Source organism: Hemitrygon akajei, chromosome 4 (assembly GCF_048418815.1).
Source record: "Hemitrygon akajei chromosome 4, sHemAka1.3, whole genome shotgun sequence".
Classification (NCBI taxonomy): domain Eukaryota; kingdom Metazoa; phylum Chordata; class Chondrichthyes; order Myliobatiformes; family Dasyatidae; genus Hemitrygon; species Hemitrygon akajei.
This window is the reverse complement of record NC_133127.1, coordinates 138,465,114-138,492,405: the sequence shown is the minus strand read 5'-3', so window position 1 is coordinate 138,492,405 and position 27,292 is coordinate 138,465,114. Positions and strand designations below refer to the sequence as shown.

Sequence of the window (27,292 nt, the reverse complement as noted above, 5' to 3'; positions counted from 1 at the left end):
ATGATGTAAATGTGATGTCAAGAAGGAAACAAATACTGTATATATTTTGTATTGTTTTATCAACAGTTTTCACCACATGTTAATGTGGAAGAGTGAACAGTAAATGGTTAATCTTATTGGGACCGCCTCATTGACTGGTTTATGTTTGGTGTTTAGTTCAGCGTTCCCTTACACCTGTGCGAGAACACTACAGTGAAAAGGCGGCATTACCAGGTGTTTCAAGTGCTACAATGGCATCATGATCCAGCATCAAGTTGTTGCCATCCAGCACCAGGGGCAGTAGGGCATCAACAAGTAAGGCTGCCCCTGCAAGAGCTAAGGCAGAAGCCGCCAAGGTGCGAGCATTGTACGCCGAACAAGAAGCAAAATTGAAAAAGGAAGCGGCTGCCAGAGAAGCTGAAAACCAAAAGGAAGCGGCTGCCAGAGAAGCCGAAAACCAGTTGGAAAAGGTAAGGATAGAGTCAGAGTTAGAAGTGCTGATGCTACACCGAGAAGCAGAAGCTGCCAGGGTGGAAGCAGAGATAATAGAAAGTGCTGAAGAAATGCATGTTCTGGTTTCGTAAAATCTACTTCAGTAAGGACCAGATTGGAATGCACAAGCGACTATGTCCGATCTCAAATGGACTTGAAGATTCGTTCTTCCTCTCCATACATATATGATAAAATCCCACCTCATGAGGAGTTTCAGAGAGGCCGAATTGCATCACATCCATCCGAGGAAGACAATTTACCCTTGCAACTCCGTGACGAATTCAAGAATGAAAGGGCTGATGACAAATACTTCTCGACACCAAACTTACCAGATTTGGCGAGAGGAGAGGCAAAGGCTGAATTCAGAACAGCAAATTCCATAACAAATGTATACCCTCAGTCATATACCCGCCAACATATTCCCCCAGCCAGCAAGCCACTTGCAGTTGAACCCATGGCACAGTATTTAGCACGACGAGATCTCGTCACTTCAGGACTATATCAGTTTGACGATAAACCTGAAAATTACCGTGCATGGTACTCCTCATTCGCCAACGCTATCCATGGAGTCCAGCTCGGAGCAACCCAAGAGTTGGATCTTATGGCGAAATGGCTGGGAAAAGAATCATGCGAACAGGTGAGATGCATACGTTCAGTGTACATTAACAACCCCAAGCTAGCCTTACGCAAAGCATGGGAGAGACTTCGGGAGTGCTATGCGGCCCCTGAAATTATTGAAACAGCACTATTTTGACGTCTGGAAAATTTTCCTAAGGTGTCAGCCAAGGACCACACTAAGTTAAGAGAGCTCGGAGATTTACTCATGGAGATTCAAGGCGCCAAAGAAGATGGCTATTTAACTGGTCTATCATACCTAGATACTTCATACGGGATTAGACCAATCGTGGACAAACTTCTATTTGGGCTGCAGGAAAGGTGGGTGTCTGTTGGCTCAGAGTACAAGGAAGAGAACGATGGTCGATTTCCTCCCTTTGAGTATTTCACTAGGTTTGTGTGCAAGGAGGCGAAGAAGCGAAACGACCCTAGCTTCATGAGTCCAGGTAGCAGTACAATTTACACCAAGCCAGTTAAATCCACTTCCAATAATTTCAACATCAATAAACCTGTCTCAGTGCGTAAAACTGAAGTCTTTACAACTAACAATGACCCTAGCAAGAATTGTCCATTGCACAACAAACCCCACCCCCTCAAAAAATGCAGAACGTTTAGGAAAAAACCCCTTGAAGAGAGAATGGCCCTTCTCAAGGAGAAAAAAATGTTTTAAATGCTGTTCCTCTAACTCTCACCTTGCTAGAGAGTGTACGATCTCCGTGAAGTGCCCGGAATGTAATAGCACTAATCACGATGGGGCCATGCATCCCGGCCCGTTACCGCAAACTGATGAAGCTCCTTCACCCTCACAACAGGATGGCAGGGAGGGAGAGGCTCACTCCAGGACAACTGTTGTCAGCTCGAGCTGCACAGAAGTTTGCGGTCAAGCTCAGTCAAGCCGTTCTTGTTCAAAGATCTGCCTTACTAAGGTGTACCCTAAGGGAGCCAAAGACAAGGCCATCAAAGCCTATGTAATTCTGGATGACCAGAGCAATCGCTCACTAGTCAGTCCAGAGTTCTTTGACTTGTTCAACATTGAGAGTAATCAGTTCCCATACTACCTTAGAACTTGCTCAGGCAGCGTGGAAACATATGGAAGGAAGGCAGAAGGCTTCCAGCTCGAGTCCCTGGATGGTAAAGTTGTCATCTGTCTCCCTCCACTCTTAGAGTGCAATGAAATTTTGAATAACCACACTGAGATCCCGACGCCAAGTGCAGTGCTACACCAGCCACATCTCCACCACATTGCCAAGCACATCCCAGAACTGGATCCAAAAGCAGAAATACTCCTGCTATTAGGAAGAGATGTTCTCCAGGTGCACAAGGTTAGGCAGCAGGTCAATGGACCACACGACGCCCCCTTTGCCCAACGCCTGGATCTGGGCTGGGTGGTGATAGGAGAGGTGTGCCTTGGCAATGTACACACACCGGCAGTTAACACACTCAAGACCAATATGCTAGAGAGTGGCCGCCATTCAATTTTTCAACCCTGCACAAGTTTCATGTGTATCAAGGAAGCACGACAAGGCTTTGACAAATGTAAAGTAACCGACAAGACGCTGGGTCAGTCAGTCTTCGCTCAAACTGAGCATGATAATAAACTTGCTCCATCAGCTCAAGACGCCATTTTCTTAGAAATAATGGACACCGTCTTCAGAGATGAAGCAAATAATTGGGTCACCCCACTGCCTTTCAGAGAACCACGCCAGCGCTTGCCAAACAACAAAGAGCAGGCAGTCAAGTGGTTCACGTCCTTACAAAAAACCCTGAAAAGGAAACCTGAGATGCAGCAACAATACGTAGCATTTATGAAGAAGATCTTCGCTAATGGACATGCTGAAGTAACACCGCCACTGAGGGAAGGCGAGGAGTGCTGGTACCTCCCAACGTTTGGGGTTTACCACCCACAAAAGCCCAATCAGATCAGGGTGGTCTTTGACTCCAGTGCTCAGTGCGCTGGTATCTCCCTTAATGACGTGCTCGTTACAGGCCCCGACCTTAACAATACCCTTCTCGGGGTCCTGCTGCGCTTCCGGAAGGAGAAGGTCGCAATCTTAGCGGACATCCAGCAGATGTTCCATTGCTTCTTAGTACAGGAGGACCATCGCAATTTCCTCCGTTTCTTATGGCACAAGGACAATGACATTAACAAGGAAGTCATTGAGTACCGGATGAAAGTTTACGTTTTCAGCAATAGTCCATCACCTGCCATGGCCATCTATGGGCTGCGAAGAGTCATCAGAGAGGGCGCACAGGAGCACGGCAATGACACCGTTAAGTTTGTAGAAAGGCTCTTCTATGTCGATGACGGCTTGATATCACTACAGAAAGAAGACGAAGCAATCGATCTGCTCCGACGTACACAAGCCTCACTCGCTGAGTCAAACCTCCGCTTGCATAAGTCCACATCCAACTGTCAGGCAGTAATGGAGGCCTCTCCACACGATGACTGTGCTCCGGCAATCAAAGACCTAGATTTAGATGGAGAAACCATACCCACACAAAGGAGCTTGGGTCACCTTTGGGAGATTACGACTGACACATTCACGTTCTCCGTGCCGACCGTGATCAAGCCATTCAGCCGCTGTGCAGTTCTCTCCACTGTCAACAGTGTTTTCGATCCCTTGGGTCTACTGGCACCAGTTACGATCCAGGGAAGAGTCCTTCTCAGAGAACTTACCTCTGAGCTCTCTGATTGGGATACTCCCCTACCAGAAGACAAGCTAAGCAAGTGGGAGGCCTGGAGAGATTCACTTCAAGATCTAAAACAGCTTCATATCCGACGTAGGTACAGTGCGACCTCACCCACCGAGGCAGCGCACACAGAATTGTGTGTTTTTTCGGATGCGTTTACCAAGGCCATCGGTGCTGTGGCTTACTTGAAAGTAGTCGGGAAGGATGGTCAAGTTGAAGTAGGATTTGTAACTGGTAAGGCGAAGCTCACTCCTCAGTCTGAGCCGACAATTCCAAGGCTTGAACTGTGTGCAGCTGTCCAGGCTGTGGAAATGGCAGATCTTATCCAGGACGAGCTAGACCTAGAGTTGGACGATATCAAGTTCTACACAGATAGCAAAGTAGTGCTTGGTTATATTTATAATGAATCAAAACGCTTTTACGTGTACGTTCATAATAGAGTTCAACATTTCCGCCTGTCATCAAAGCCCGAACAATGGCATTATGTACGTACCGAGGATAACCCTGCAGACCATGCATCGAGATCCTTACCTGCATCCCGCCTGGCTCAGACATCCTGGTTCACCGGACCCCCCTTTCTGTATCAGCCACCAACAGAAAAAACTCAAAGGAGCGAGACATTTGAGCTGATCGAACCCGAAAGAGACTCGGAAATTCAGCCACAAATACAAACAGGAGTCACCTACCTCGAAGAATCGATACGTAGTAACAAACGCTTTCAGCGGTTCTCCATTTTGAATTCTTTAGTGAGAGGACTTGCATTCCTCATTCACATGGCCAGATCACACAAACACTCATCCCGAAATAGTAAATGTAAGGGATGGCACAAATGTAACTTACCTCGCACTGCGGACAAATTGGCCCAGGCAAAGGACGTCACCTTTAAAGCAACTCAAAGAGCAGCTTTTACAAGGGAGTTTTCGGCTCTCCAAGCTAATAAACCAATACCAAAGGACAGCCCTTTGAGGAAATTCAACCCAATCCTGAAGAACGATATCATTTGCATTAGAGGCCGGTTAATACACTCCCAACTTCCAGCTGCAGAAAAGAGTCCAGTAATCCTGCCCAAAGACAGCCATGTGTCCTTATTGCTCACTCGCCATCACCATGAACAGGTAAGGCATCAGGGCCATCACCTGACGGAAGGAGCAATAAGGGCAGCGGGACTGTGGATCTTGGGAGGTAAAACACTGATCAATTCAGTACTTCACAAATGTGTAACCTGCAGGAAACTGCGAGGGAAGCTGGAAGCTCAACGTATGGCGGACCTCCCACCAGAACGCCTCGAAGCCTGCCCTCCTTTTACATATGTGGGGCTCGACGTACTTGGTCCCTGGACTATCACTACAAGACGCACCAAAGGAGGACAAGCAGAGAGCAAGCGGTGGGCCATCATGTTTAGCTGCATGAGTTCAAGAGCGGTACACATTGAGGTTATCGAATCTTTGGATACATCCAGCTGCATTATCGCTCTCAGGCGCTTCTTTGTGCTAAGAGGCCCTGCAAAACAGTTAAGGTCTGATTGCGGCACGAACTTTGTTGGAGCGTCCAAGGAGCTGGGGATGGACAAAACGGAGCAAAGGTACCTCAGTCAGCAGGGATGCAACTGGGAGTTTAACACATCACACGCCTCTCACATGGGAGGCGCATGGGAGCAGATGATTGGTATCGCCAGAAGAATTCTTGATTCAATGTTTCTGCAGCAATGCACCTGACTGACCCACGAGGTACTGTGCACACTAATGGCAGAGGTCACAGCCATTATAAATGCACGGCCACTCCTACCTGTGTCTTCTGACCTGGAAAACCCCTTCATACTCTCACCATCAATGCTCCTTACGCAGAAGGCAGGAGCTCCTCCTCCACCTGGGGACTTCTCTGATAAGGATTTGTACACAAAGCAATGGAGACAGGTTCAGGCTCTGGCAAATCGGTTCTGGTCTCGTTGGAGACATGAATATCTATCTTTGTTGCAACACAGACAAAAGTGGACAGAACCCCGAAGGAATCTTCAAGTTGGAGATTTAGTCCTGCTCAGGGACAAGCAAATCGCCCGCAACTGCTGGCCAATGGCCAGAATCACTGCCACATTCCCTAGTAGGGATGGACATGTCAGGAAGGTTGAGTTGAAAACTTCTGACCAAGGTGATGTGAAAATTTACCAAAGGCCAGTTGCAGAAGTCATTCTACTTCTCCCTAAGGGCTGATTTAGAGACTGAAGTTTTGTATTATGTTCATTGTGACCTTACGAGGGTCAGCCGGGGAGTGTGTTGCCTTTAAGGCATTTGTTTAGTTTATTATATTTTCGCTTTAGTAATTTGTTTATTATCGTTTTCTAGTTAAAGTTAAGGTTGTTTAAAGTAAATTCGTTGTCTGTGATATATCGCAGCATGCGATGACGTCACACCCGGTTATGCCGCGTCTTGTGGGAAAATACCGGTTTGGAGAAACGGGAAGGAGGGGGCTTATGTGTGTGCAGGATCAGCGCGAGAAAGGTTTTCTTTCTACGCAGTAGAAACATCAGTGAAGCAACGCCGTAAATTCATGAGTTAATCGATATGTTGAATTAAAAATGTTAACGCTGATTCTGTTAAAAGTAATGATGATTGATAAAGTTTATGTTTTTTGTTATTTAAAGAGTTGCGGATAGTTTGTGTTGAAGTGTATTTAAAGCCAGTCGATGGCGTAGGGAGATTCTGACTGTATGTTGCACTTTAATGTAATATAGTTGTTGTAGTTTTACTTTTGCAAGTATTTATGATGTAACTGTGATGTCAAGAAGTAAACAAATACTGTATATATTTTGTGTTGTTTTATCAACAGTTTTCACCATAAGTTAATGTGGAAGAGTGAACAGTAAACGGTTAATCTTACTGGGACCGCCTCATTGACTGGTTTATGCTTGGTGTTTAGTTCAGAATTCTTTTACACCTGTACGAGAACGCTACACCCCCTTCTCCGTACTCCCCTGCATACCTAACTAAGTCCTAGACTGAGCCAAAGATTCTGCTTCTTCTCAGGTTTTCACTGGACAAAGCAATTCCTCTGTTCAGCAGTCCTTTCACATTGAATAATCTCAGCACAGTTTGGATTGCTGTTAGCAGACGGCATCCACAAGGCAGCCAGGAAATTCCGAACTCTGAGTGGTGTAGTGAAAGGCTGAGGTTTCTAACAAGCAGAGAGCCACTGTTTGCAGCCTTGACAATTAATTAGTGTTTTGCCTCCCAACTCTTATTCAACATACCCAACAGTTAGTGGATATGTATTTGAAATAAAAATACACAAGAAAGTTGATGTAAGGAGCAGGTAGAGGTTGCATACAGGTGAATGGCCAGAAAGGTGACAGATGGAGATAATGTGAAAATATGTTGTTTATTTTATTAGAATAAATGGAAAGTCATTTTGTCCATGTTTTTAAAAATCTACTCAATGTCAGCTTTTACAGGACTTAGTACATTGAGAAGTGGAAAGTAAACATACTGGTAAAGCAAGCTTTTAGGAAGAAAAATGATACATAAGCCTTGATTGCAAGGGAATTGGGGTAAATTTTAAGGAAACATTGCCACAATTGTATAGCGTACAATGCATTTTATTCTCTATACGCAAGAAAAAATACAGTTGCCTTGGGATAGGATTTTATTGAGCAACACAGGATTCAAAAAGAAATGGACAAGGGAGGGACAGAAGACCTAGTCCCAGGGAAAAAAGTGCCCATATAAGTATTGAAATAGAAAATATTTCTTTATTATTTTATAACTTAATAAAATTTTTTGAGACTATGGATGCTTCAAGCTCCACTATATACAAGGTAAGTTTTGGTCATTGAATTAAGTAAAATGGGATTATAGGAAAGGGAATTTGATGTTCAGAATCAGCAATTGAATGGTAGTCTATGCATGAAAGGCAAAATTACCAATTTTGGACTGTGTTTTTGTATGTTCCTATTATGCTCTAAGAAATACTATTTGATTTCACCACTACTTACTTTTTAAACTACAAAAGAATAGAAAATTAAAACAATTAATATTCTTTGTATATATTGGAATTAAGTATTTTCAACATGTAGTTTCAGTTATTACATCTTGATAGGTTATGTGATAAAGTATCATCTCAACAAGACAGCAAATTATAGCTGCAAGGGTTAAAATTACTATTTGCAATTGTTAAATATAAATAACGTAAAAACACAAGTTTTTAATTTAAAATGATAAAGAAAACATTACTTACAGTGTGTGATATCAGGAGGTCCATAAGGGTCATTTATGTAAGCAGTAGTGGGTTTTCCAACTTTAAGGTAGACCACATCGGAAGTATTTTTCAGTATTGTTACAGCCTCTTCATGTGCTATCTCTTCCAAACTGTAATTATTCACCTTACAATAATAACAACCATTTTTAGAAATACAATAAAAATGTATATTATCATATTAAGTATATTTTCAATTTCTATTTGCAACTTTGGTTTCATGTTGTGTTTATACTGTGCTGTATTTACAAAAAGATACTGACAAATAAAATTATAAAACTATATATGCAATATAATTAAACTACAGTTTATATTTCACATTAATTGGAAATAATTTGCTGGAATACATCCCACATTCAGGTCCTTACTAAATATATAAATGGGCAAACAGAAGACAAAATGTAGTACTGAATCATAAAGACAATGCTAATTCCAATCATAGGTGAAATGAGAGTCACTGTAAAACTTGTATTGGCAAGGAAAAAAAGTTTAGCAAAATTGCTATTCTGCAACAACATCCACTGAATATCAGGAGGTGCATTTGCGGACATTGTTTCAATACATGGAATACTCAGTTATGGGATCTTGTAAAACTAACCAGCACTGCCATTTTGACTAGTTGTGCAAATTACTAAAAAATTGAGAACAATCACGGAATAATTGTGGTGGCGTGTTGGGGAGGAAGCATTAAGAAGAGGGATGCCTCACGTCTTAATAAGCTGGTAAGGAAGGCGGGCTCTGTCGTGGGCAAAGTACTGGAGAGTTTAACATCGGTAGCTGAGCGAAGGGCGCTGAGTAGGCTACGGTCAATTATGGATAACTCTGAACATCCTCTACATAGCACCATCCAGAGACAGAGAAGCAGTTTCAGCGACAGGTTACTATCGATGCAATGCTCCTCAGACAGGATGAAGAGGTCAATACTCCCCAATGCCATTAGGCTTTACAATTCTACCGCCAGGACTTAAGAACTTTTTAAAAGCTTTTTAATGCTTTTTGAGATAGTGATTTAGATGCATATCATATTTTTTACTGAGTTAAGTATTGTATGTAATTAGTTTTGCTACAACAAGTGTATGGGACATTGGAAAAAAGTTGAATTTCCCCATGGGGATGAATAAAGTATCTATCTATCTATCTAATACTGCAAACTGCAAAAAAATTCTAACTCAGCCAACAGTACAAAAATATATAATTTTTTATTTGTTCCTTTGCAATTGTGTGATACTGTGCGCCTACAGGCAGCTGATTTGACTGTGAAATTATTTAGTAATTCTTGAAAAATGAATGTATTTTATAAATGTAAGTTCTTTCACCTTTTAACAAGCATCTTACTCTTACAGAACAAAGAAAACAATAAAAATAAAACCCTAAGGCCTTGTAATATTACTATGTTTGGAACACAAAGTGCAAAATTGCATTTAGGCACCTTTGTTTCTTATATAATTCTACACAAAGTTTTAAGTATTATACCAGACTATAAAATGCAAAGTTTCTTACCATAAGAAGCCGGTCACCAATTTGCAATGTTCCATCTCTCTGTGCAGCTCCTCCATCAATTATTTTTGTGACATATATACTGTTATCACCGGGGATATGCTGGTTACCCACACCACCAGCAATACTAAATCCTAATCCTAGTATACAAAAATAGATACCACTTAACAAATAAAATTCATTTAATTTATGTAGTTTCTCTAAGTACATTACGATAATTTTTCAAAGTCTTTGTCGATACTTCAGGGTTACTACAAAAATAATTTATAGCAGATTGGGCAGCACAGTGGTGCAGCTAGTAAGTTACTGTCTAACAGCAGAAGACACCTAGCGTTAATCTGATTTTAGTGCTGTATGCATGAAGTTTGCACTTTCTCCTGTGATAGTGGAATTTCCTTCAGTTGCTGCAGTTTCCTCAAAAAATAGTATGCAATTTATTAAGTCAATTGGCCACTGTAAACTGTCTCATGTGTGTAGGTGAGTGGTATAATCTAGTAGAACAGATGAGAATGTGAGTATAAAATGAGATTCATGCAAGATTAGTGCAAATGGGTTGTTGATGGTCTGCATAGTGTCAGAAGGCTGAAAGGTCTGTTTCCATGCTGTATCCCTCCAAAACTCAACAGTGAACTCCAAATGGAACCAGTTATACTGGGGATACTCAACAGGTCAAGCTGCATTTATGAGAACAGGTAGAGGTCCACTAGGTTATTAACTGAATGACCAAGAATAGATTTATAGAGAGATACAGAATGGAAACAGGTCATTTAGCTATTGAAATTGAACAGACCATACTAAACTTTTTAATATATTATTACATTAACACTGTGTCCAGATATTTCTTTCAACAATATCTTAGCTTTCCATACAATTTTGTTTGATTTCTTTACTATGCATTTAAAATTCATATTCTGCCTTGACCACATCAAAATTTTCTTCTTCTGGCTTTTGTAAATCCAGGAATTTTGTTTCCTATTTGAAAGAAATGTAGATTACTGTGATATTGTGAGGGAAAGGTCAAACTAGCACATTGGCTGGTACTATGATTACAATATGGAATATTTACATGAAGGAACTCCTCACTACAGGAAACACTTAGATGGCAACTGTAACATCTGCCTTAAAGACAGGAAGGAAAAAATGCAGAATGGATGTAGAGAACAGAAGATCAGATATTGAATCATGATGCAAAAGCTTGGAGAATTGTTACTTTTACAGAGGTTTGAAAGGGTGGAGGCAGAGCTAGAGTAAATTTTATAACCAAGAAAAATAATTTTATAACCAAAACTAGAAAAAATTCATGTTTAAATGTTCTATTGTCAATCTTCCTTCTTTTTCATCCTCCCATTCCTCTTCTTCCTCCTCCTCTCCTTCTTCCTTTCCTTCTTTCTCCTCTCCTTTGCCCTCTTCTTCCCTTCTTCCACTACCACTATTTCTTCTTCTTCTTCTTCTTCTTCTTCTTCTTCTTCTTCCACTATTACTACTACTTCTTTGTCCTCTACTATATCATCATCTTCTTCCACTACCTCTACTTCTTCTTGCACTAATTCTTTTTCCACCACTACTACTTCTTCTTGCACTACTTTTTTTTTCCTCTTCTTCTTCTTCTTCCACTACTTCTTCCTCCCTGTTCCTGCTCCTGCATGTCTTGTTTCCACTTATATGCTGTAGGTTCTGATGAGCCTAAATTAGGATTGGCAGACTCTGCCACAGGTGGGGTAAATGAGGTCTGAGGATGAGTGGAATGCAGCTGCTTCTGCTGTTTCCTGATAGCCCCTACATGCTGCTATAAGAGAGGCTCAAAGTCTCACAGTACTGAGTGCTTTTCCATATAGTTCTTTGCCAGTTTGAGCCATCTTAAACCCGGGTTTTCCCATAAATCAGTGATGATGTTCCAATTTTTTCACATTGCAAATTATATCATTGAAATGCTTTTTTTACTATTCTTCTGTAAATTGTTTCATTTGACAAAGTTTAGAACAGGAATATGTAGTCAAGCTTGCAGGTAATTGGCTGAGTTTGATCAGAGCCTTGATATTGATGTGACTGTCCTCAGAATGGATACTGATGTTGGTTCATCTAACCTGCTAATGGATTTAGAGAATTTTGTGGAGGTATTGTTGATACTTTGCAGTGCCTGCTATAGGTTCTTCATGACATTGATGCAAACATGAAGGTGAGTCTATAGGTTGTGGGAACAGTTCAGTGATGGGGCAAGTGAAGTTATCCCCTCTGGTCAAGAGCCTGATGGTCGAGGGTGATAAGTCATCCTGAACCTGGCGATGAAGGTCCCGAGGCTCCAGTACCTTCTTCCTAGTGGCAGCAGAGATAAGAGAGCATGGCCTGGATGGTGTGGATCCTTCATGATAGATGCTGCTTTCCTGCGACAGTACTCTATGTAGATGTTCTCAATGGTGGGGAGGGATTTACCCATGATAGACTGGGCCATATCCACTACTTTGTAGGCTTTTTCATACAAGGGCTATGATGCAACCAGTCAATATACTCTCCACCACACATCTGTAAAAGTTTGTCAGTGTTTCAGATTATATACTGAAACTTCCCAAACTTCAGAGAAAGTAGAGGTGCTGCCATGCTTTCTTTGTAATGGCACTTAAGTGCTGGATCCAGGACAAATCCTTTAAAATGATAACACCAAAGAATTTAAAACTGCTGACCCTCTCTAACTCCGATCCCCTGATGAATGACCTCCTCCTGAAGTCAACAATCATCATCTTCTTGGTCTTGCTGGACATTGAGTGAGAGATTGTTGTGGCACCACTCAGCCAGTTTCAGTCTCCCTCCTATATGCTGATTTGTCACAACCTTTAATCTGCTAACAGCAGTAGTGCCATTGGCAAGCTTAAATATGGCAAGTATTTTTATGACTGTGCTTAGTCTCACAGTCATAAGTATAAAGTGAGCAGAGCAGGGGGCAAAGCACACAGCATTATGATGCACCTGCATTCGTGATTCTGCAGTGGAAGTGACCAAGCTTGAGCAGTTTCCTGCAGATAAATCAAACTGGGAACTTAACTGGAGGCAAAGCATCTTACCATTAACAATTGGGAAGAGAGTCAATACTATACTATGACTCCAGAATGCATTAGGATTGAGGCTGTGGTGGATCCATGCTTAGGATCAAAGTTTTCATGTTACAGAGAAGATGAAGAAATTGACACAATATTGAGGAAAGGTACATTTATAAAAGGTCCGCCATAATCCAGCTAGGTGGATAATGTATCACATGCATTAATATCTTGTGCAAAGATTAATGCTGTTCCTTGATTTTTTTCTTGAATTTGTTCAAAGCTAACTATCATGTCCTTCAATCCTTTTGTTGTGTGGGATCCACTTTATGACTCTGGAGAAAGCTCTAGGGGTACTGAGAGGAAAAGCATCCTTGCCATGACATGACAGTAAACAGTATAATTACAACAAATGGATTTAACTCCTTTTTTTAGATAGTCATGATTATAGTAAATTTGAGACCCCCTGACATGTGCTCATCTTCCCTAATGAGAGAGATGAGGGCATAAATTCATACCAGAAGGACTTTCTCCCTATAGTTTGGTACTTTAATAGGGATTTTGTCATTGCTTTACAAGCTTTGAATAGCCTTTCCAATTGCTAATTTCTTCAAGGACTTCAACTTAGACTAATATCATTATGTTATTTTGTCATTTAGCCCACCAGTGGCATAGTGGCATTTGCATTGGACTTCAAGGCGAGTGGTCCTGAGTTCAAATCCAGCCAACATCTTACATGCTTTCCATCCGTGCTGAGTTGAACTTCGAGCTAGCAACTTACTCTCATAAAAAAACAGACAAAAGTGCTAAAGAAATGGCAAGGCTGTCACCCAAAGCGTCACAAGGCTTGGAAAGGAACAATAAATTTGTCATTTAAGTTATCTTTGATTTATAATCATTTAAATTCATATTAACTTATGTTTGTTATGCTTGTAATGGACTGTATATATGCATGACTCCAACAATAAACCTGAACTTGACTCATGTAATCATGTGGCTGTGACAGATGGTCCAGTATATTTTGTGATGGACTCAAGGAGAGATGTTAACAGGAGAGAACAAAAGTAAAGCTAGTTTTTTTCAAAAGATGAACTAGATTATTTAAGGCCAAAACACAGCTGAAACATTGCAATCTGAAGTTGAAATCTAAGGAAAAGAATTGAAACTGTGTATGCTTAAGAAATAAGGCCCTATGTAATTCAGTAACCATAAGGCAATAGATAAGTATTAAGCTGGTATTTGATTGGTTGAGTTTTTAGTCAGTTGAAGTTTACAAAGAACTTGACATGTCAAACAAAGCATTAAAATACACACCAAAAACTGCACTGTATATAGGATCAGAATGCAGCATGTCTTGGAAATGGAAGCTGTCACAATTGATGACATAGTATATGTGGTTTACAGTTCACATAGCATCAAATAAGGCACAGCATATTTGCACATTGCAAAATAACCTAAACAAATTGTAAGGTTAGGGAAGGACTGAGAAGCCAGGGCATAAAGGCACATATTTAAAAATCAGATTTTTTTTCTTTCTTATTCAACTTTCTCCAAAGCTACAATATCTGCAACCACATTTTTCACAAAGGTTATTCATGCAAAATTTGGATTTCAATTGGTTGAAGAAATCTTAATGCTTAAGTTGCCAGTAAGAAGTTCTGATGGATTTTTTCACTAAACTCTACTTAAAAAGAGTGAATCAAAAGGAGGTAATGTTTATGTTCATACAGGTGAACAGATGACTTTCTGAAATTACTAATTCTATGATGTAAGACAATTGATATACATCTTGTATTAATAATAATGATAAAGCTAAAAGTGCTAAATCTCAATAACTGTATTTGTGACTTAATAAGCTACTGAAATACATTTACCTGAGTGAACAAAACTTTTTCTAGTAAACTTAATAAATATTCAGAGCACTTATCCAACTTACAGTATTTTATGTATTTATATGAAGGCTATTGTAATGAAATTTAAAGAACTGAATCTCTAAATGTTCAGCTACTACCATACTGAGAAACTGAAGACAAAGTTCTACCTCTCTATCCCTATTCTACCAAAATCCTTTATAATTTCAAAGACCACTTATTAGTTCATCTGACCTCTTATTAGCTCTGATCTATGGAACAAAGACGTGCCATCCATCCCTGCCAGTTTATCCCTCATTACTTCATAGGTAGAACTTTGCAATTTTGGGTTCACTCTTGGAAAAACTTTTAAAAAGTACTAACTTACTAGTGCCCTTTAACTTTTGCATGATTTGCCTACCAGAACTGCAATTGTCATCCAAGAGTGGTCCAATCAATGTTCAATTCAAATGTGCAAAAGCTCTCCACATTTCACCAACTTTATTCCTTCCTTCCAGGAATAAAGTATTTAATGACTCTTCTATGGAATTATTGCATTTACCAAAATTCCATATCATAAACAAATTATATTTCCAATTTCAAAGTTTGAATCATGAATGTGAATATCAATGGTCTTACACTTATTCTTGTAAAAGCCAACTTCCTACATTCTACATTTTGAATAGATCCCCAGACAGTGAGCTGTCCATTTGGTTTCTTCACTTCTGACTATACTCACTTTAACTTACTAATCAGTTTATTATGTGGCACTTTATTCTAATGGGCAACCTTCTACTTAAAAGACAACAGGGTTACTTGCTATCTGCTTACAGAGTATAAGTTTTTAAAAGAAGAATGGAAATCTCCAGGATCTGTATTATTGTGCCAATGTACAATTGCACCCAAGTTATACTTCACAAAGATAATATAACCAATGAAATGTGTTCACACAGATATTTTTATGCATACTAGAGACATTCTGCTCTGTATTCAAACTGAAGTTTCCTACTGCATAATGGAGGTATTTTATTCTGTATTCAGATTGAACTTCAGTTTTCTAACTTAAGAATGCAATATTAAGAATCATAATTCCTCTAAACTCAGTGTTAGAGCACTTAATATAGATCTAGGGATTGCATTACTATATTAATACTTGACAAAGTACAAGGTACTAAAATTTGCATCATATTCTAAAACCATAATAACTAATTGTTTCAATATTTCATAAGGTATGTTACTAAAAACCTTCATCATTTTGAAAATCCGTGCTTATTAAAAATAAATATTTTTAACATAATGACCAATATATGAAAAATATTAAGTTACTGACCAATTGTTTACAAAATATGAAGTATATTTTTGTATTACAGTGGTAGATAAATCATATTTATGGATAAACATACTATGTAAAGTAGCAATAAAGCACACAGCCAGATGTATCGGTAATTTCTAGGTCACACATTTCATTCAGACCCATGACCTGAAAAGAATTACATCTTGTATTTGAATCTCTAATAAAAATTGTTTCTAAAATACCAGTAATATTTTTTAAAGTAACATTTGGGATACAGATGTGTCAATGTCAAACCTAGTAATATCAACAGATTAGGTTTAAACCATTCAAAACATTTAAATTACAAGGGGTCAGTGTCTATTGTATACTTCCAGTATTTGTTGTCAGTTTGTCAAATATACCTTTTGGTCCTTTTATAAGTTTTATTTCTGTGATAGTTTCCAAAACAGGCCGCCTTCTGCGCACATATAGTTGTACAATTGAGCCAGCATCTTTCAATGCCTCTACAGCTCTACAGTGAGATACCTCAGAGACGTCAATTTCGTTTACCCGCAGAATGCAGTCATTGACTCTAAACAAGAATAAAAAAAATAATTTTCATATAAAATTATTTATTTCTTCAGTTGTAATCTCATTCACTTACATTTGTGTTCTTGGAATTGACTGAAGATGAACACAATTAAACAAACAAAAACACATTTTTTTGTCAAGGAGAGGCTAGCTATTAACATATGACATAGAACTAATCAATCAGCCACTCAAACATTTTCCACCATTCAATAAGGCCATAGCTGGTTTAATTATGCTTCAGTATTTCAATCCCTGTTTCTCTTCATACCTCCTTGCTCTATTATTGTTCAGATACTCTATCTGTTAATCTCCACTTGAATATATGCAATAACTTTGCCTCTGCAGCTCTCTGTGGCAGAAAATTCCAAAAATTTATAACCCAATGAAAGAAGAAATTATTTCTTATGTCAATCTTAAAAGATTACTCCTTTTTTTCAAGCCATGCTTCATGTTCTAGATATCCCCAACAAGGGACACACCCTCTCAGCATTAAATTTTAATATATGGATACTAACTGTAATTTACAACAATGGTCTTATTATGTATTGCCATGTATTGCTGACACATAACAACAAATTTCACAACATATGCCAGTGATATTAAACCTGATTCTGATTCTATTTACTTTAGAATATTATATGTTTCAGTAAGTTCATCAATCGGTCTTCTAAACCCCAAATAATATAGCCCCCACTTGCTCAGACTTGCTTCATTGGTCAGCTCCCCCCCCCCCCCCCCCCCCCACCATTTTTGGAACCAGCTGAGTGAATCTTATCTGAATTGCCTTTAATGTTGGTATTTCATTCCTCAGATAGGAAGTTAAAAGTGCACCTTCTTACTAAAACCAGATAAGTTTACATTAAAAATTATCTACTTGCATGTAGTATCCCCCTTGCAACAAAAGGCCCAAAAAACAAAGATTTAGAAACAAAAAAGGAAGAAGACACCATATGAAATTTAGACACACAGTTCTTTGAGAATAAATCACACTTAATTTGTCTTAAAAGAAAGCAAGGCACATTTATTGAACATTGATAAAAGAACATAGGGAAAGGAATAAGCCACTTAACCCTTTGCACCTGATTATTAGAGATCTGTAATTTTCAGCCATTAAAATTAGTAACAAAACAAATAAACAGTTCTCAAGGAGAAACCCAAAGTAACCACTATCCACTATGTGGAGTTGTTTCTCATTTCACTCCTAAAATTACTGGCTATAATTTTTTGACTTTGCTCCCAAATCTTCAATACTCAGCCAACCGAAGAAGCTTCTCTTCACCCAGTTTTAAGGTCCCCACTACTATGTTATGAAGCTAACCTTAAATGAAAACAGAATAGTTCCAAAAGAAATCATTGTCAGACACAAGTCACATCCTACTAATTTGATCACCTGCTTTTTATCCTTACGTTTGTTTCCTGCTGCACAGCCATTTTCTGACTTATTTCAATAACTTGCCTTTGTTTCCAAAGCTATCAATATTGGCTAACAGCTTAATGTAAGGCACTTTATCAAATCACACCAGATGTCCACCGAAATATAGAGACATAGAAAACCTACAGCACAATACAGGCCCTTTGGCCCACAATGCTGTGCTGATCATGTACTTACTTAGAAATTACCTAAGGTTACCCATATCCCTCTATTTTTCTAAGCTCCATGTACCTATCCAGGAGTCTCTTAAAAGAACCTATCTTATCCACCTCCACCACCATCGCCGGCAGCCCATTCCACGTATTCACCAAGTGCAAATATGCAAATAATAATCACCTTCTTGAAAAATTCAATTGAGCCCATCAGCCTCAAAATACTATCCATGCTAGCTCATGTTGATCAACTGAAAATTATTACTTTGGTAAACTAGAGGGGAGCAAATATGACACAAATACCTAAAAGAGGAAAAGAGAAAGTTATGGGCTATAGGCTGTTTTGCCTAATATCAATAGCAGGGACAATGCTGTAATCTATAACGAAGTATACAATAATAAAAACTTCAAAGGCCATAATCGAACAATAGCATTGAACAGAATCAACATGGATTTATTAGAGATAAATTGTGTTTGACTGATCTGTTGGATTTCTTTGAAGATATGTTTTAATGAAGAGATGATGGGGTCATATGGATATGTTGTATTTGAATTTTTCAAGAGGCTTTAGATAAGGTCCCACTGAGGAGTTGTTCAGCAAGTTTAGATGAAAATATGGGTAACACACTGATCTGGATTGAGAATTGTTTTTCACACTGAAAGCAAAAGAAAAAAGGGCTAGACAGGTTCTTCTCAAACTGGCAGACTAATGCTTAGAACCCGGCTGATTACAGTCAGTATCAACAACTTGGCTGAGGGGATGAAATGTCAAGTATCCAATTTTGTACACAATACTAAAGTCATCACCCTGACACAATGGTGTCACGAGAACAACCTCCCCCTCAGGCTAACCCCTATTGACATCAATGGATCTGAGGTTGACAAGGTTCCTCGGCATACACATCACATGGTCTGTACATATTAGCTCTGTGGTGAAAAAAGCACAACAATGCCTCTTTCATCTCAGACGACTGAAGAAGTTTGGTATGGACCCGCAAATCCTAAGGACTTTCTACAGGGGTACAATTGAGAGCATCCTTGTGATCTTCCCACTGTTCAGGACACTTACAAAGACAGGTGCGTAAAAAAGGCCCAGAGGATCATTGAAGACCCAAGTCACCCAAACCACAAAGTGTTCCAGCTGCTACCTTCTGGGAAATGGTACAGCAATATTAAAGCCAAGACCAACAGGCTCTGGGGCAGCTTCTTCCACCAGGCCATCAGACATTAATTCACATTGATACAAAGATTTTCACTCCCTCACATGTGGAACAGATGTAAGATTTAAATAAATTCAAATTCAAATTCAAACAAAAATGGTCCATGGATGGTAGGTTTCCCATACAAGGTAACATTGAGTAGATAAGGACTGTATTTTCCAGAGTTTAGAAGAATGAGAAGAGATTTAATTGAAACTTACAAAGTTCTTAAAGTACTTGACATGCTGGATATAAGGAAGATGTTTCCCCTGATATTCCAGATCCAGGGCCACAGACACAGAAAAGGAAGAAGGCTATTTAGGATTAAGATTAGGAGACATTTCTGATTTTTTTTTTACCTTGGAGAGTTTGGAAGCTCAGATGTGATCTTATTCAGAACAGAGGTCTATAATATTTTTAGATATTAATGCAATTAAAGAACATTGGGATAATGCATGACAATGAAAATCAGGTAAAAGATTAGCCACGATCTCAATGAATAGCAGAACTGGGTCAAAGAGCCAGATAACTTCCTCCTCCTCCCATTCATTATCACTATAAAAATATAATGAATTACATTTATGTAACTTGAGTATTTCTCAACAATATATAGTCAGCTAACTGGTCTGTAATTCCCTCATTCACCCACTCACCTTTCATGAATAGAGGATATTCACATACAATTTTTCAATGTAAAGATATGATTCTCAAATTAAGAGAACTACAGAAAATTTAGCAAGGGCATCTGCAAATTTTTGACCACTGTAAAATTCTCCTATTGAAACAAACTGAGCCTGTGGATGGAAGAATCAGTAGGCCACATGGTTCTTTGAACCTGTTCAGCATTCTAAAAAAAATGCTTTTCTGATATTTCAATTAAATTCCACATTTCTTCCTGATCCCTTGTGTCTGACTCTCTTTAGCCAAAGAAACCTTCTCAGTCATCCACATGCTCAACATTCATCTTTCCTCTACAGCATTAATTCTCAACCTGGGGTCCACAGACCCCTCAGTTAATAGTAGGGGTCCTTGGCACAAAAAAGGTTGGAAACTCCTGCTCTACAGTATAGTAAATACATTTTGATCTCCTCTTAAGGTCTGAACCAGGACAGAATCAACCTTAGATTTCCTGCTCGTGATCAAGAAATGGCTGAGCATACTGAAAAATATCAAGGATGGTGTGTTCTTGACAACATTCTGACTGGCATGTTGAAAACTGTGCACTAGGTTTAGCTACGTCTTATATTTCAAATGTTGAACATTATTTCACTGAGATTCACTTACACACAATCTTTACAGCAGCCTTTAAATAAGGACAATAAAGCTCATCTCTAACAATAAAGAGATATTTAAGCAACATGGTATCAAGGAGCTCTTGAAAAATTGAAGGAAATGATAATTGGAGTAGGAGGACTTTCCAATAGTTGCAGACATACCCAGCGCAAAAGATTAATGTAGTTTTTGGAAACCAGTCATCTCAGTCCTGGGACATTTCTGTAGGAAATCCTCAAGGCCTATCAAGCTATTTGCTGGAGCAAATCAGCAGGTCGAGCAGCATCCGTGGGAGGAAAGAAACGAGTGACATTTTGGGACGAAACCTGCATCTGGATTGAGAGTGGAGAGACAAGATGGCCAATACAAAGAGAAGGGGAGTGGCAAGTAAAGAATCTGAGGTATTTGTTGGATTGAGAACAGATGTAAGATGACAAGCAGGGGTACCAGGTAGCGGAGTGGTGCTAGTGCGACAGGTGAATAATACATAGAGATTAATAAAGAGAGGCAAGAGGAAAATTATGAAAAAAAACACAAAAAGCAACAGAATAAAGTGGACAGAGGGGTAGTGTGCAGATAGGAGATAACTGCTGCAGGGCAACAAAGAGGAACACAAAGGGCTGAAGGGTCTCAGCCTGAAGCGTCAACTGTTTACCCTTTTTCATAGATGCTGGCTGGCCTGCTGAGTTCCTCCAGCATTTTATGTGTATTACACAAAGGGCTACAAGTACTAGACTATGATGAGTAAAGGAAGTGAGAATGGAAAAAATTAGGAAAGCAGTGAGATGAAGGGGTCAAAGATGGATGAAGGGGGTTGGAAGTGTTATGAGGGGTGTGGGGGAGTCAACAACTCCTTTCTTCTCACAGATGCTGCTTAACTCATTGTGGAAGCAGTCATTGTGTGAGTGAGCCAGGGTCAGAGTCAGACGCTTTGACCCTTTGGCAAGAACAGGTGGAGGATAAGGTTACTGAGTCATTTGGAACCATTTGTTTTGAAGAACTAAGCTTAAGAAGTTAAAGCCAAAGGTATAAAAAGCTTGGTAAGAAAAGGCTGAGTAAATAAAACATTGAAAAATACAGCACAGGAACAGGTCCTTCAGCCCACAGTGTCATTATGAACCAATTAAATTAGTAACCAAATGGTCAACTAAGGTAGTCTCTTCTGCCTACACATTTAGTAACTGGAAGAAAAAGGGTGCCAGCAAACAATGCTACCACAAGCAACATCCTCCAAATAGTCCACGAAACTGTAATCTACAGTTTACTGGTGTGTTTTCAGGCTAATTGAGCAATCTGGCACTTGGCCGTCTGACAAGGTTCTGGGAAGCAAGCAGCCTTGAGGCCAAGAAGCTTAGAGATGGGGCATGAGTGTATGATTGCCTCCATTTCTCACCAATCTCGCCGATTAAAGCGTCGAGGAAGATTGAAAATATCGAGGCAAGTGTGGGGACAAGTGAGTGTTCAGTGCCATCTACCAGCCTCTGACTCACTGCTGCCGGAGAAAGGAGTCTGTGAGTGATGGTCTCTCTCCCTCTCGCACGCTCGCTGATCCCGAGGGACGGTCTCTCTCTCCCTCAATGCTTTTGGAGGATGGTACCAAAATTCTGGGTCTGCAGTTTGTGGATTGGACTGTAGTTCACATTATAACATGCTTCTGGTCACTCCTTTTTCTGTTGCTATTTTGGGCAACTTTGAATCGAGGTGGCCTGCAGATAATGAACACTGAGCTGAACTGAATATTAACTCTTTCATTTTTGTGTTTTAAATTCTTTTTTCACTCATTCTTTCCTGCTGCCTTTTGAACAATTAGTTTTTTGTGCATGGCAGAGGGAAATTGATTGATGTTCCTGTTGCCATTTGCACAATTTGCTTTTTGCGCTTGAGGGTGGATATTCTTCTTTGAATGGGTTCCATGGTCTTTGTTGCATTGTGGCTGTCCGTGCGGAATATGAATTTTAGGGCTGTGTATAACATACACACTTTAATAAATGTACTTTGAGTCTTTTGAATTGACCATTTTGAACCATTTTCCTCACATTCATGTGCTTATCTAAACGTCCCTTTAAAGTATTAATGTATCTGCCTCTACCACCACCCCAGGCAGAACATTCCAGGCACCCACCACTCCTATGAAAAAACACTTGCCCCTCACATCTCCTATAAAATTACTGCATCTTACCTTAAATGCATGCCCTCTGGTATTAGACATTTCAACCACTGGAAAAAGCTATTATCTGCCTACTATATGCCTCTCAAAATCTTATAAGCCTCTATCAGATCTCCCCTCAGCATCCACCACACTTCAGAAAACAACCCAAATTTGTCCAAACCTCTCATTATAGCACATGCCCTCTGATCCAGGCGGCATCCTGGTAAACCTCTTCCCTACCCTCTCCATCCTTCCTATAATGAGGTGACCAGAACTGTATGCAATAACATTGATCTCTCTTTCAATTAATTTATTTTTCCTCCCCCTTCTCTCTTTTTCTTTTCCTTACCGTGGCCTCCTATCTCTTCTCCTTACCTCCCCTAGTGCCCCTCCTTCTTCCATTTCTCCCATGGTCCACTCTCCTCTCCTATTAGATTCCTCCTTCTCCAGCCCTTTACCATTCCCACTCACATAGCTTCATCTATCAACTTTCTAGCTAGTTCTTCTTTACCTCCCCTTACCTTTTTGTTCTGGCGTCTTCTCCTTTCCTTTCCAGTACTGTTGAAGGGTCTTGGACTGAAACATCAACTATATATTCACTTACATACAGTAGATGCTGTTTGACCTGCTAAATTCCCCCAGCATTTTGTGTGTGCTGTACTGTATGCAATACTTCTGATATAGCCTAACTAGAGTTTTATAAAGCCACACCATGACTTCCCGACTTCTGAACTCAATGCCTCAACTAATAAACACAAGCATGTCATATGCCTTCTTAACCATCCCATCAACTCTATAGTCACTTTCAGGGAGCTATGAACTTGGACCCCAAGATCCCTCTGCTCATCAATACTGTTGAGGGTTTTGCCCTTAACAGTGCACTGTCTCACACTTATCTAGGGCAGTGCTTTTCATTGTCTTACCTACCATCCTGTCTACACTGAATTAAGGACTAAGGATCTGCAGACAACAGAAAATAATTCTACCTCTTCTTACTTGTGCCATCTCTAAAATCTTGAGTTTAGCACTCATTTAGGTCAGTACACTGCCCTAGATAAGGAGATTCTTATGGGGGAGGGAGAGCAACCAGAGGTCATAGTGCACATTGGAAAAAATGGCATAGGTAGAAATGGAGAAGAGGTCCATATAGAGTTAGGAAAGAGGCAGAAAAACAGGACTTTCAAGATAGTAATCTCTGGATTACTCCCAGTGTCATGTGCGAATCAAGTAAGGAATAGGATGATAGTACAGATGAATGAGTGGCCAAGGAACTGGTGCACAGGTTCTTGCATCACTGGAATCTCTTAAGGGGCAGAGTGACCTGTACAAGGGAGATGGATTCCACCTAAACTACAGGGGATCCAATAGCCTGGCTGGGATCCCAGATGGGGCAGAATGTGATAGGTACATCCAGGATGGGTACATATTGCTAAAATCAATATGTAGATAGTCCAATAAGAGTAAGGGCTATACTTGACCTGGTGCTGCGTAATGCCTGGTCAGCTGACTGACTTTTCAGTGGGTGAGCAGTTAGGGAATAGTGATCACAATGCCTTAAGTTTTAAGATAGCTGTAGAAAGGGATAAGTATGGATCTTGGGGGAGAAATTTAAATTGGAGCAGGGAAAATTAGGAGAGCATTAGGTAGGAACTAGGGAGAGTTAATTGGGAACAATTGTTTTTGAGCTAGTCCACATCCAACATGTGGAGGGTGTTTAAAGACCAACTACACAGAGTATAGGACCAGTATGTTCCAGTCAGAAGGATGGACAAGGATGGTAGGGTAAGAGAACCTTGGATGTCAAGAGAGGTGAAGAATTCAGTTAAGAAGAAAAAATTAGTAAGCGAGAATCAAACAGAGCACTTGAGGATTAAAAGATGCCAGAAAATAAATCAAGAGTCCAATGAAAGTCTTTGGCAAATCAGATTAAAGAGAATTCAAAGGCATTCTATACATACATCAAGAGCAAGAGGATAACCAGGGAGAGGGTGGGACCACTCACGGATAGGGGGGGGGGGGGGGGAGAATATTTGCTTGGATGCGGAGGATGTGGGTGAAGTCCTTAATGTACTTACCAAAGAAAAGATGTTGAAGATAAGGAAATCAGTGCAGAGCATATTAAGATGCTGGAGCATTTTGAAGCAAAGAAGGAGGAAGTTTTGGATCTCTTAAAGAGCATTAAAGTGCATAAATCACCAGGATTTGATGGGATATACCATAGCTTATTGAGAGGGGTAAGAGAAGAGATTGCTGGGGCCTTGACCAATATCTTTGTGTCGTCTCCAACCACAGGTGAAGGCTTAGAGGATTGGTGGGTAGCTAATGTTTCATTACACAAGAACAGAACCAGGGATAATCCTGGAAACTATAGACTGGTGAGTTTCATGACAGTGGTTGAGAAGTTATTGGAGAGAATTTTTAGGGATAGGATTTATAAGTTTTTGGAAAACCATGGCCTAGTAAGGGAGAACTAGCATGACTTAGTGTAGGGCAAGTTGTGTCTTACTAACTTGATTGTGTTTTTTATTGAGGTGCCAAGAATGATTGATGAAGGCAGAGCTGTGGATCTTGTCCACATAGATTTTAGTAAAGCATTTCACAAGGTCTCTCAAGGGAGGCTCATCCAGAAGATTAAGATGCATGGGATTCATATTTAGATGCCTGTTTGGATTCAGAACTGGCTTGCCCATTGAAGACAAAATGTGGTGGTCAAAGGGACATTCTAGCTGGAGGTCTATGATTACTGGATCTCCACAGGGATCTGTTCTGGGACCTCTGCTGTTTGTGATATATATAAATAACCTGGATGAAAATGTTGATGAGTGGGTTAGCAAGTTTGTAGATGATACCAAAATTAATGGTGTTCTGAACAGCAGTGAAGACTGGTAAAGGAGTCTGCAGGACATAGATCAATTGCAGATATGGGTGAAGAAATAACCGATGGAATATATTTCATTTATTTTGTGATAGAGCATGGAGAAGGTGCAGAAGAGGTTTGCCAAGATGCTGCCTGGATTAAAGGGCATGTGATATAAAGAGAGGATGGTCAAAACAATTCGGGTTGTTTTCTCTGGAGAGGCAGAGGCTGAGGGGAGATCTGACAGAGGTTTATGAGATTATGAGAGTTGTAGATAGAGTAGACAAACAGAATTTGGTGGGTGCCTGGAATGCATTGCCTGTTAGAAGTAGAGGCAGATACATTAGGGACTTCTAGGAGATGTTTAGATAGGCACATGTATCTGAGGAAAATGGAAGGATATAGCCATTGTGTAAGCAGAAGAGACTAATTTAGTTGGACAATTAATTAATAATTTAATTGGATTAATTTAATTTAATTTAATCTGGTTGATAATATGGTAAATTGGATCAGCAAATTTACTGATAATACAAAGATTGGAGGTGTAGTGGACAGTGAGGAAGGTTTTCAAAGCTTGCAGAAGGATCTGGACCAGCTGGAAAAATGGGCTGAAAAATGGCAGATGGAGTTTAATACAGACAAGTGTGAGGTATTGCACTTTGAAAGGAAAAACCAAGGTAGAACATTCAAGGTAAGTGGTAGGGCACTGAGGAGTGCAGTAGAACAGAGGGATCTAGGAATACAGATACAAAATTCCCTAAATTGGCATCACTGGTAGATAGGGTAGTAAAGAGAGCTTTTGGTACATTGGCCTTTATAAATCGAAGTATTGAGTATAAGAATTGGAATGTTATGGTGAGGTTGTATAAGGCATTGGTGAGGCCAAATTTGGAGTATTGTGTGCAGTTTTGGTTACTGAATTACAGGAAGGATATTAATAAGGTTGAAAGAGTGCAGAGAAGATTTACAAGGATGTTGCCGGGCCTTGAGAAACTGAGTTACAGAGAAAGATTGAATAGGTTAGGACTTTATTCCCTGGAGCGTAGAAGAATGAGGGGAGACTTGATAGAGGTATATAAAATTATAATGGGTATAGATAGAGTGCATGCAAGCAGGCTTTTTCTACTGAGGCTAGGGGAGAAAAAAACCAGAGGACATGGGTTAAGGGTGAAGGGGGAAAAGTTTAAAGGGAACATGGGGGGGGGGGGCTTCTTCACACAGAGTGTGGTGGGAGTGTAGAATGAGCTGCCAGATGAAGTGGCAAATGCAGGCTCACTTTTAACATTTAAGAAAACCTTGGACAGGTACATGGATGAGAGGTGTATGGAGGGATAAGGACCAGGTGCAGGTCAGTGGGACTAGGCAGAAAAATGGTTCGGCACAGCCAAGAAGGGCCAAGAGGCCTGTTCCTGTGCTGTAATGTTCTATGCTTCTATGGTTTGGCACAACATTATGGGCTAAAGAGCTTGTTCCTGTGTTGTTCTGTGTTCTAACCTGTTGAGTTTCTCCTTCAGATTGTTTGTTGCTCCAGATTTCAACTGCAATCTTATACAAAAAGACATAGAACATAGGAGCTGAATTTGGCCATTCAGCCTATTGAGTCTGCTCCATGAGAGGTCACGCCTCTCAAGCCCATTCTCTTGTCTTCCTATAACCCATTCTCTTGTCTTCCTATAACCTTTGATGCTCATACCAATCAAGAACCTATCAACTTCAACTTTAAATATGTCCAAAGATTTGGCTTTCACAGGCCTCTGTGGCAATGAATTCAACAGATTCACCACCATCTGGCTAAAGAAATACCTTCTCATCTCTGTTGTAAAGAAATGTCCTTTGATTCTGAGGGTGTACCCTCTGGTCTTAGTCTCTACCAATAGTTGAAACATCCTCAGAAGGGAAGGGGGACAATAGGAGTGCAGTAGTAATAGTCGAGGAGCAGACAGGAGATCCTGTAGATGTGAAAAAGACA

At 40.0% G+C, this 27,292-nt stretch overlaps 1 protein-coding gene across 8 annotated transcripts in view; it reads right to left on the bottom strand.

The window, feature by feature from the left end:
• LOC140726699 (disks large homolog 2-like) overlaps positions 1-27,292 on the bottom strand; it is a 797,667-nt gene that overhangs the window by 350,017 nt on the left and 420,358 nt on the right. For all 8 annotated transcript variants that reach the window (XM_073043428.1, XM_073043429.1, XM_073043430.1 and 5 more), the window contains 3 exons: positions 16,094-16,263; positions 9,523-9,659; positions 8,005-8,149 (listed from right to left, as the gene is read on the bottom strand). In XM_073043428.1, coding sequence (XP_072899529.1) covers positions 8,005-8,149; positions 9,523-9,659; positions 16,094-16,263 — 452 coding nt within the window. The remainder of the gene's footprint in view (positions 1-8,004; positions 8,150-9,522; positions 9,660-16,093; positions 16,264-27,292) is intronic.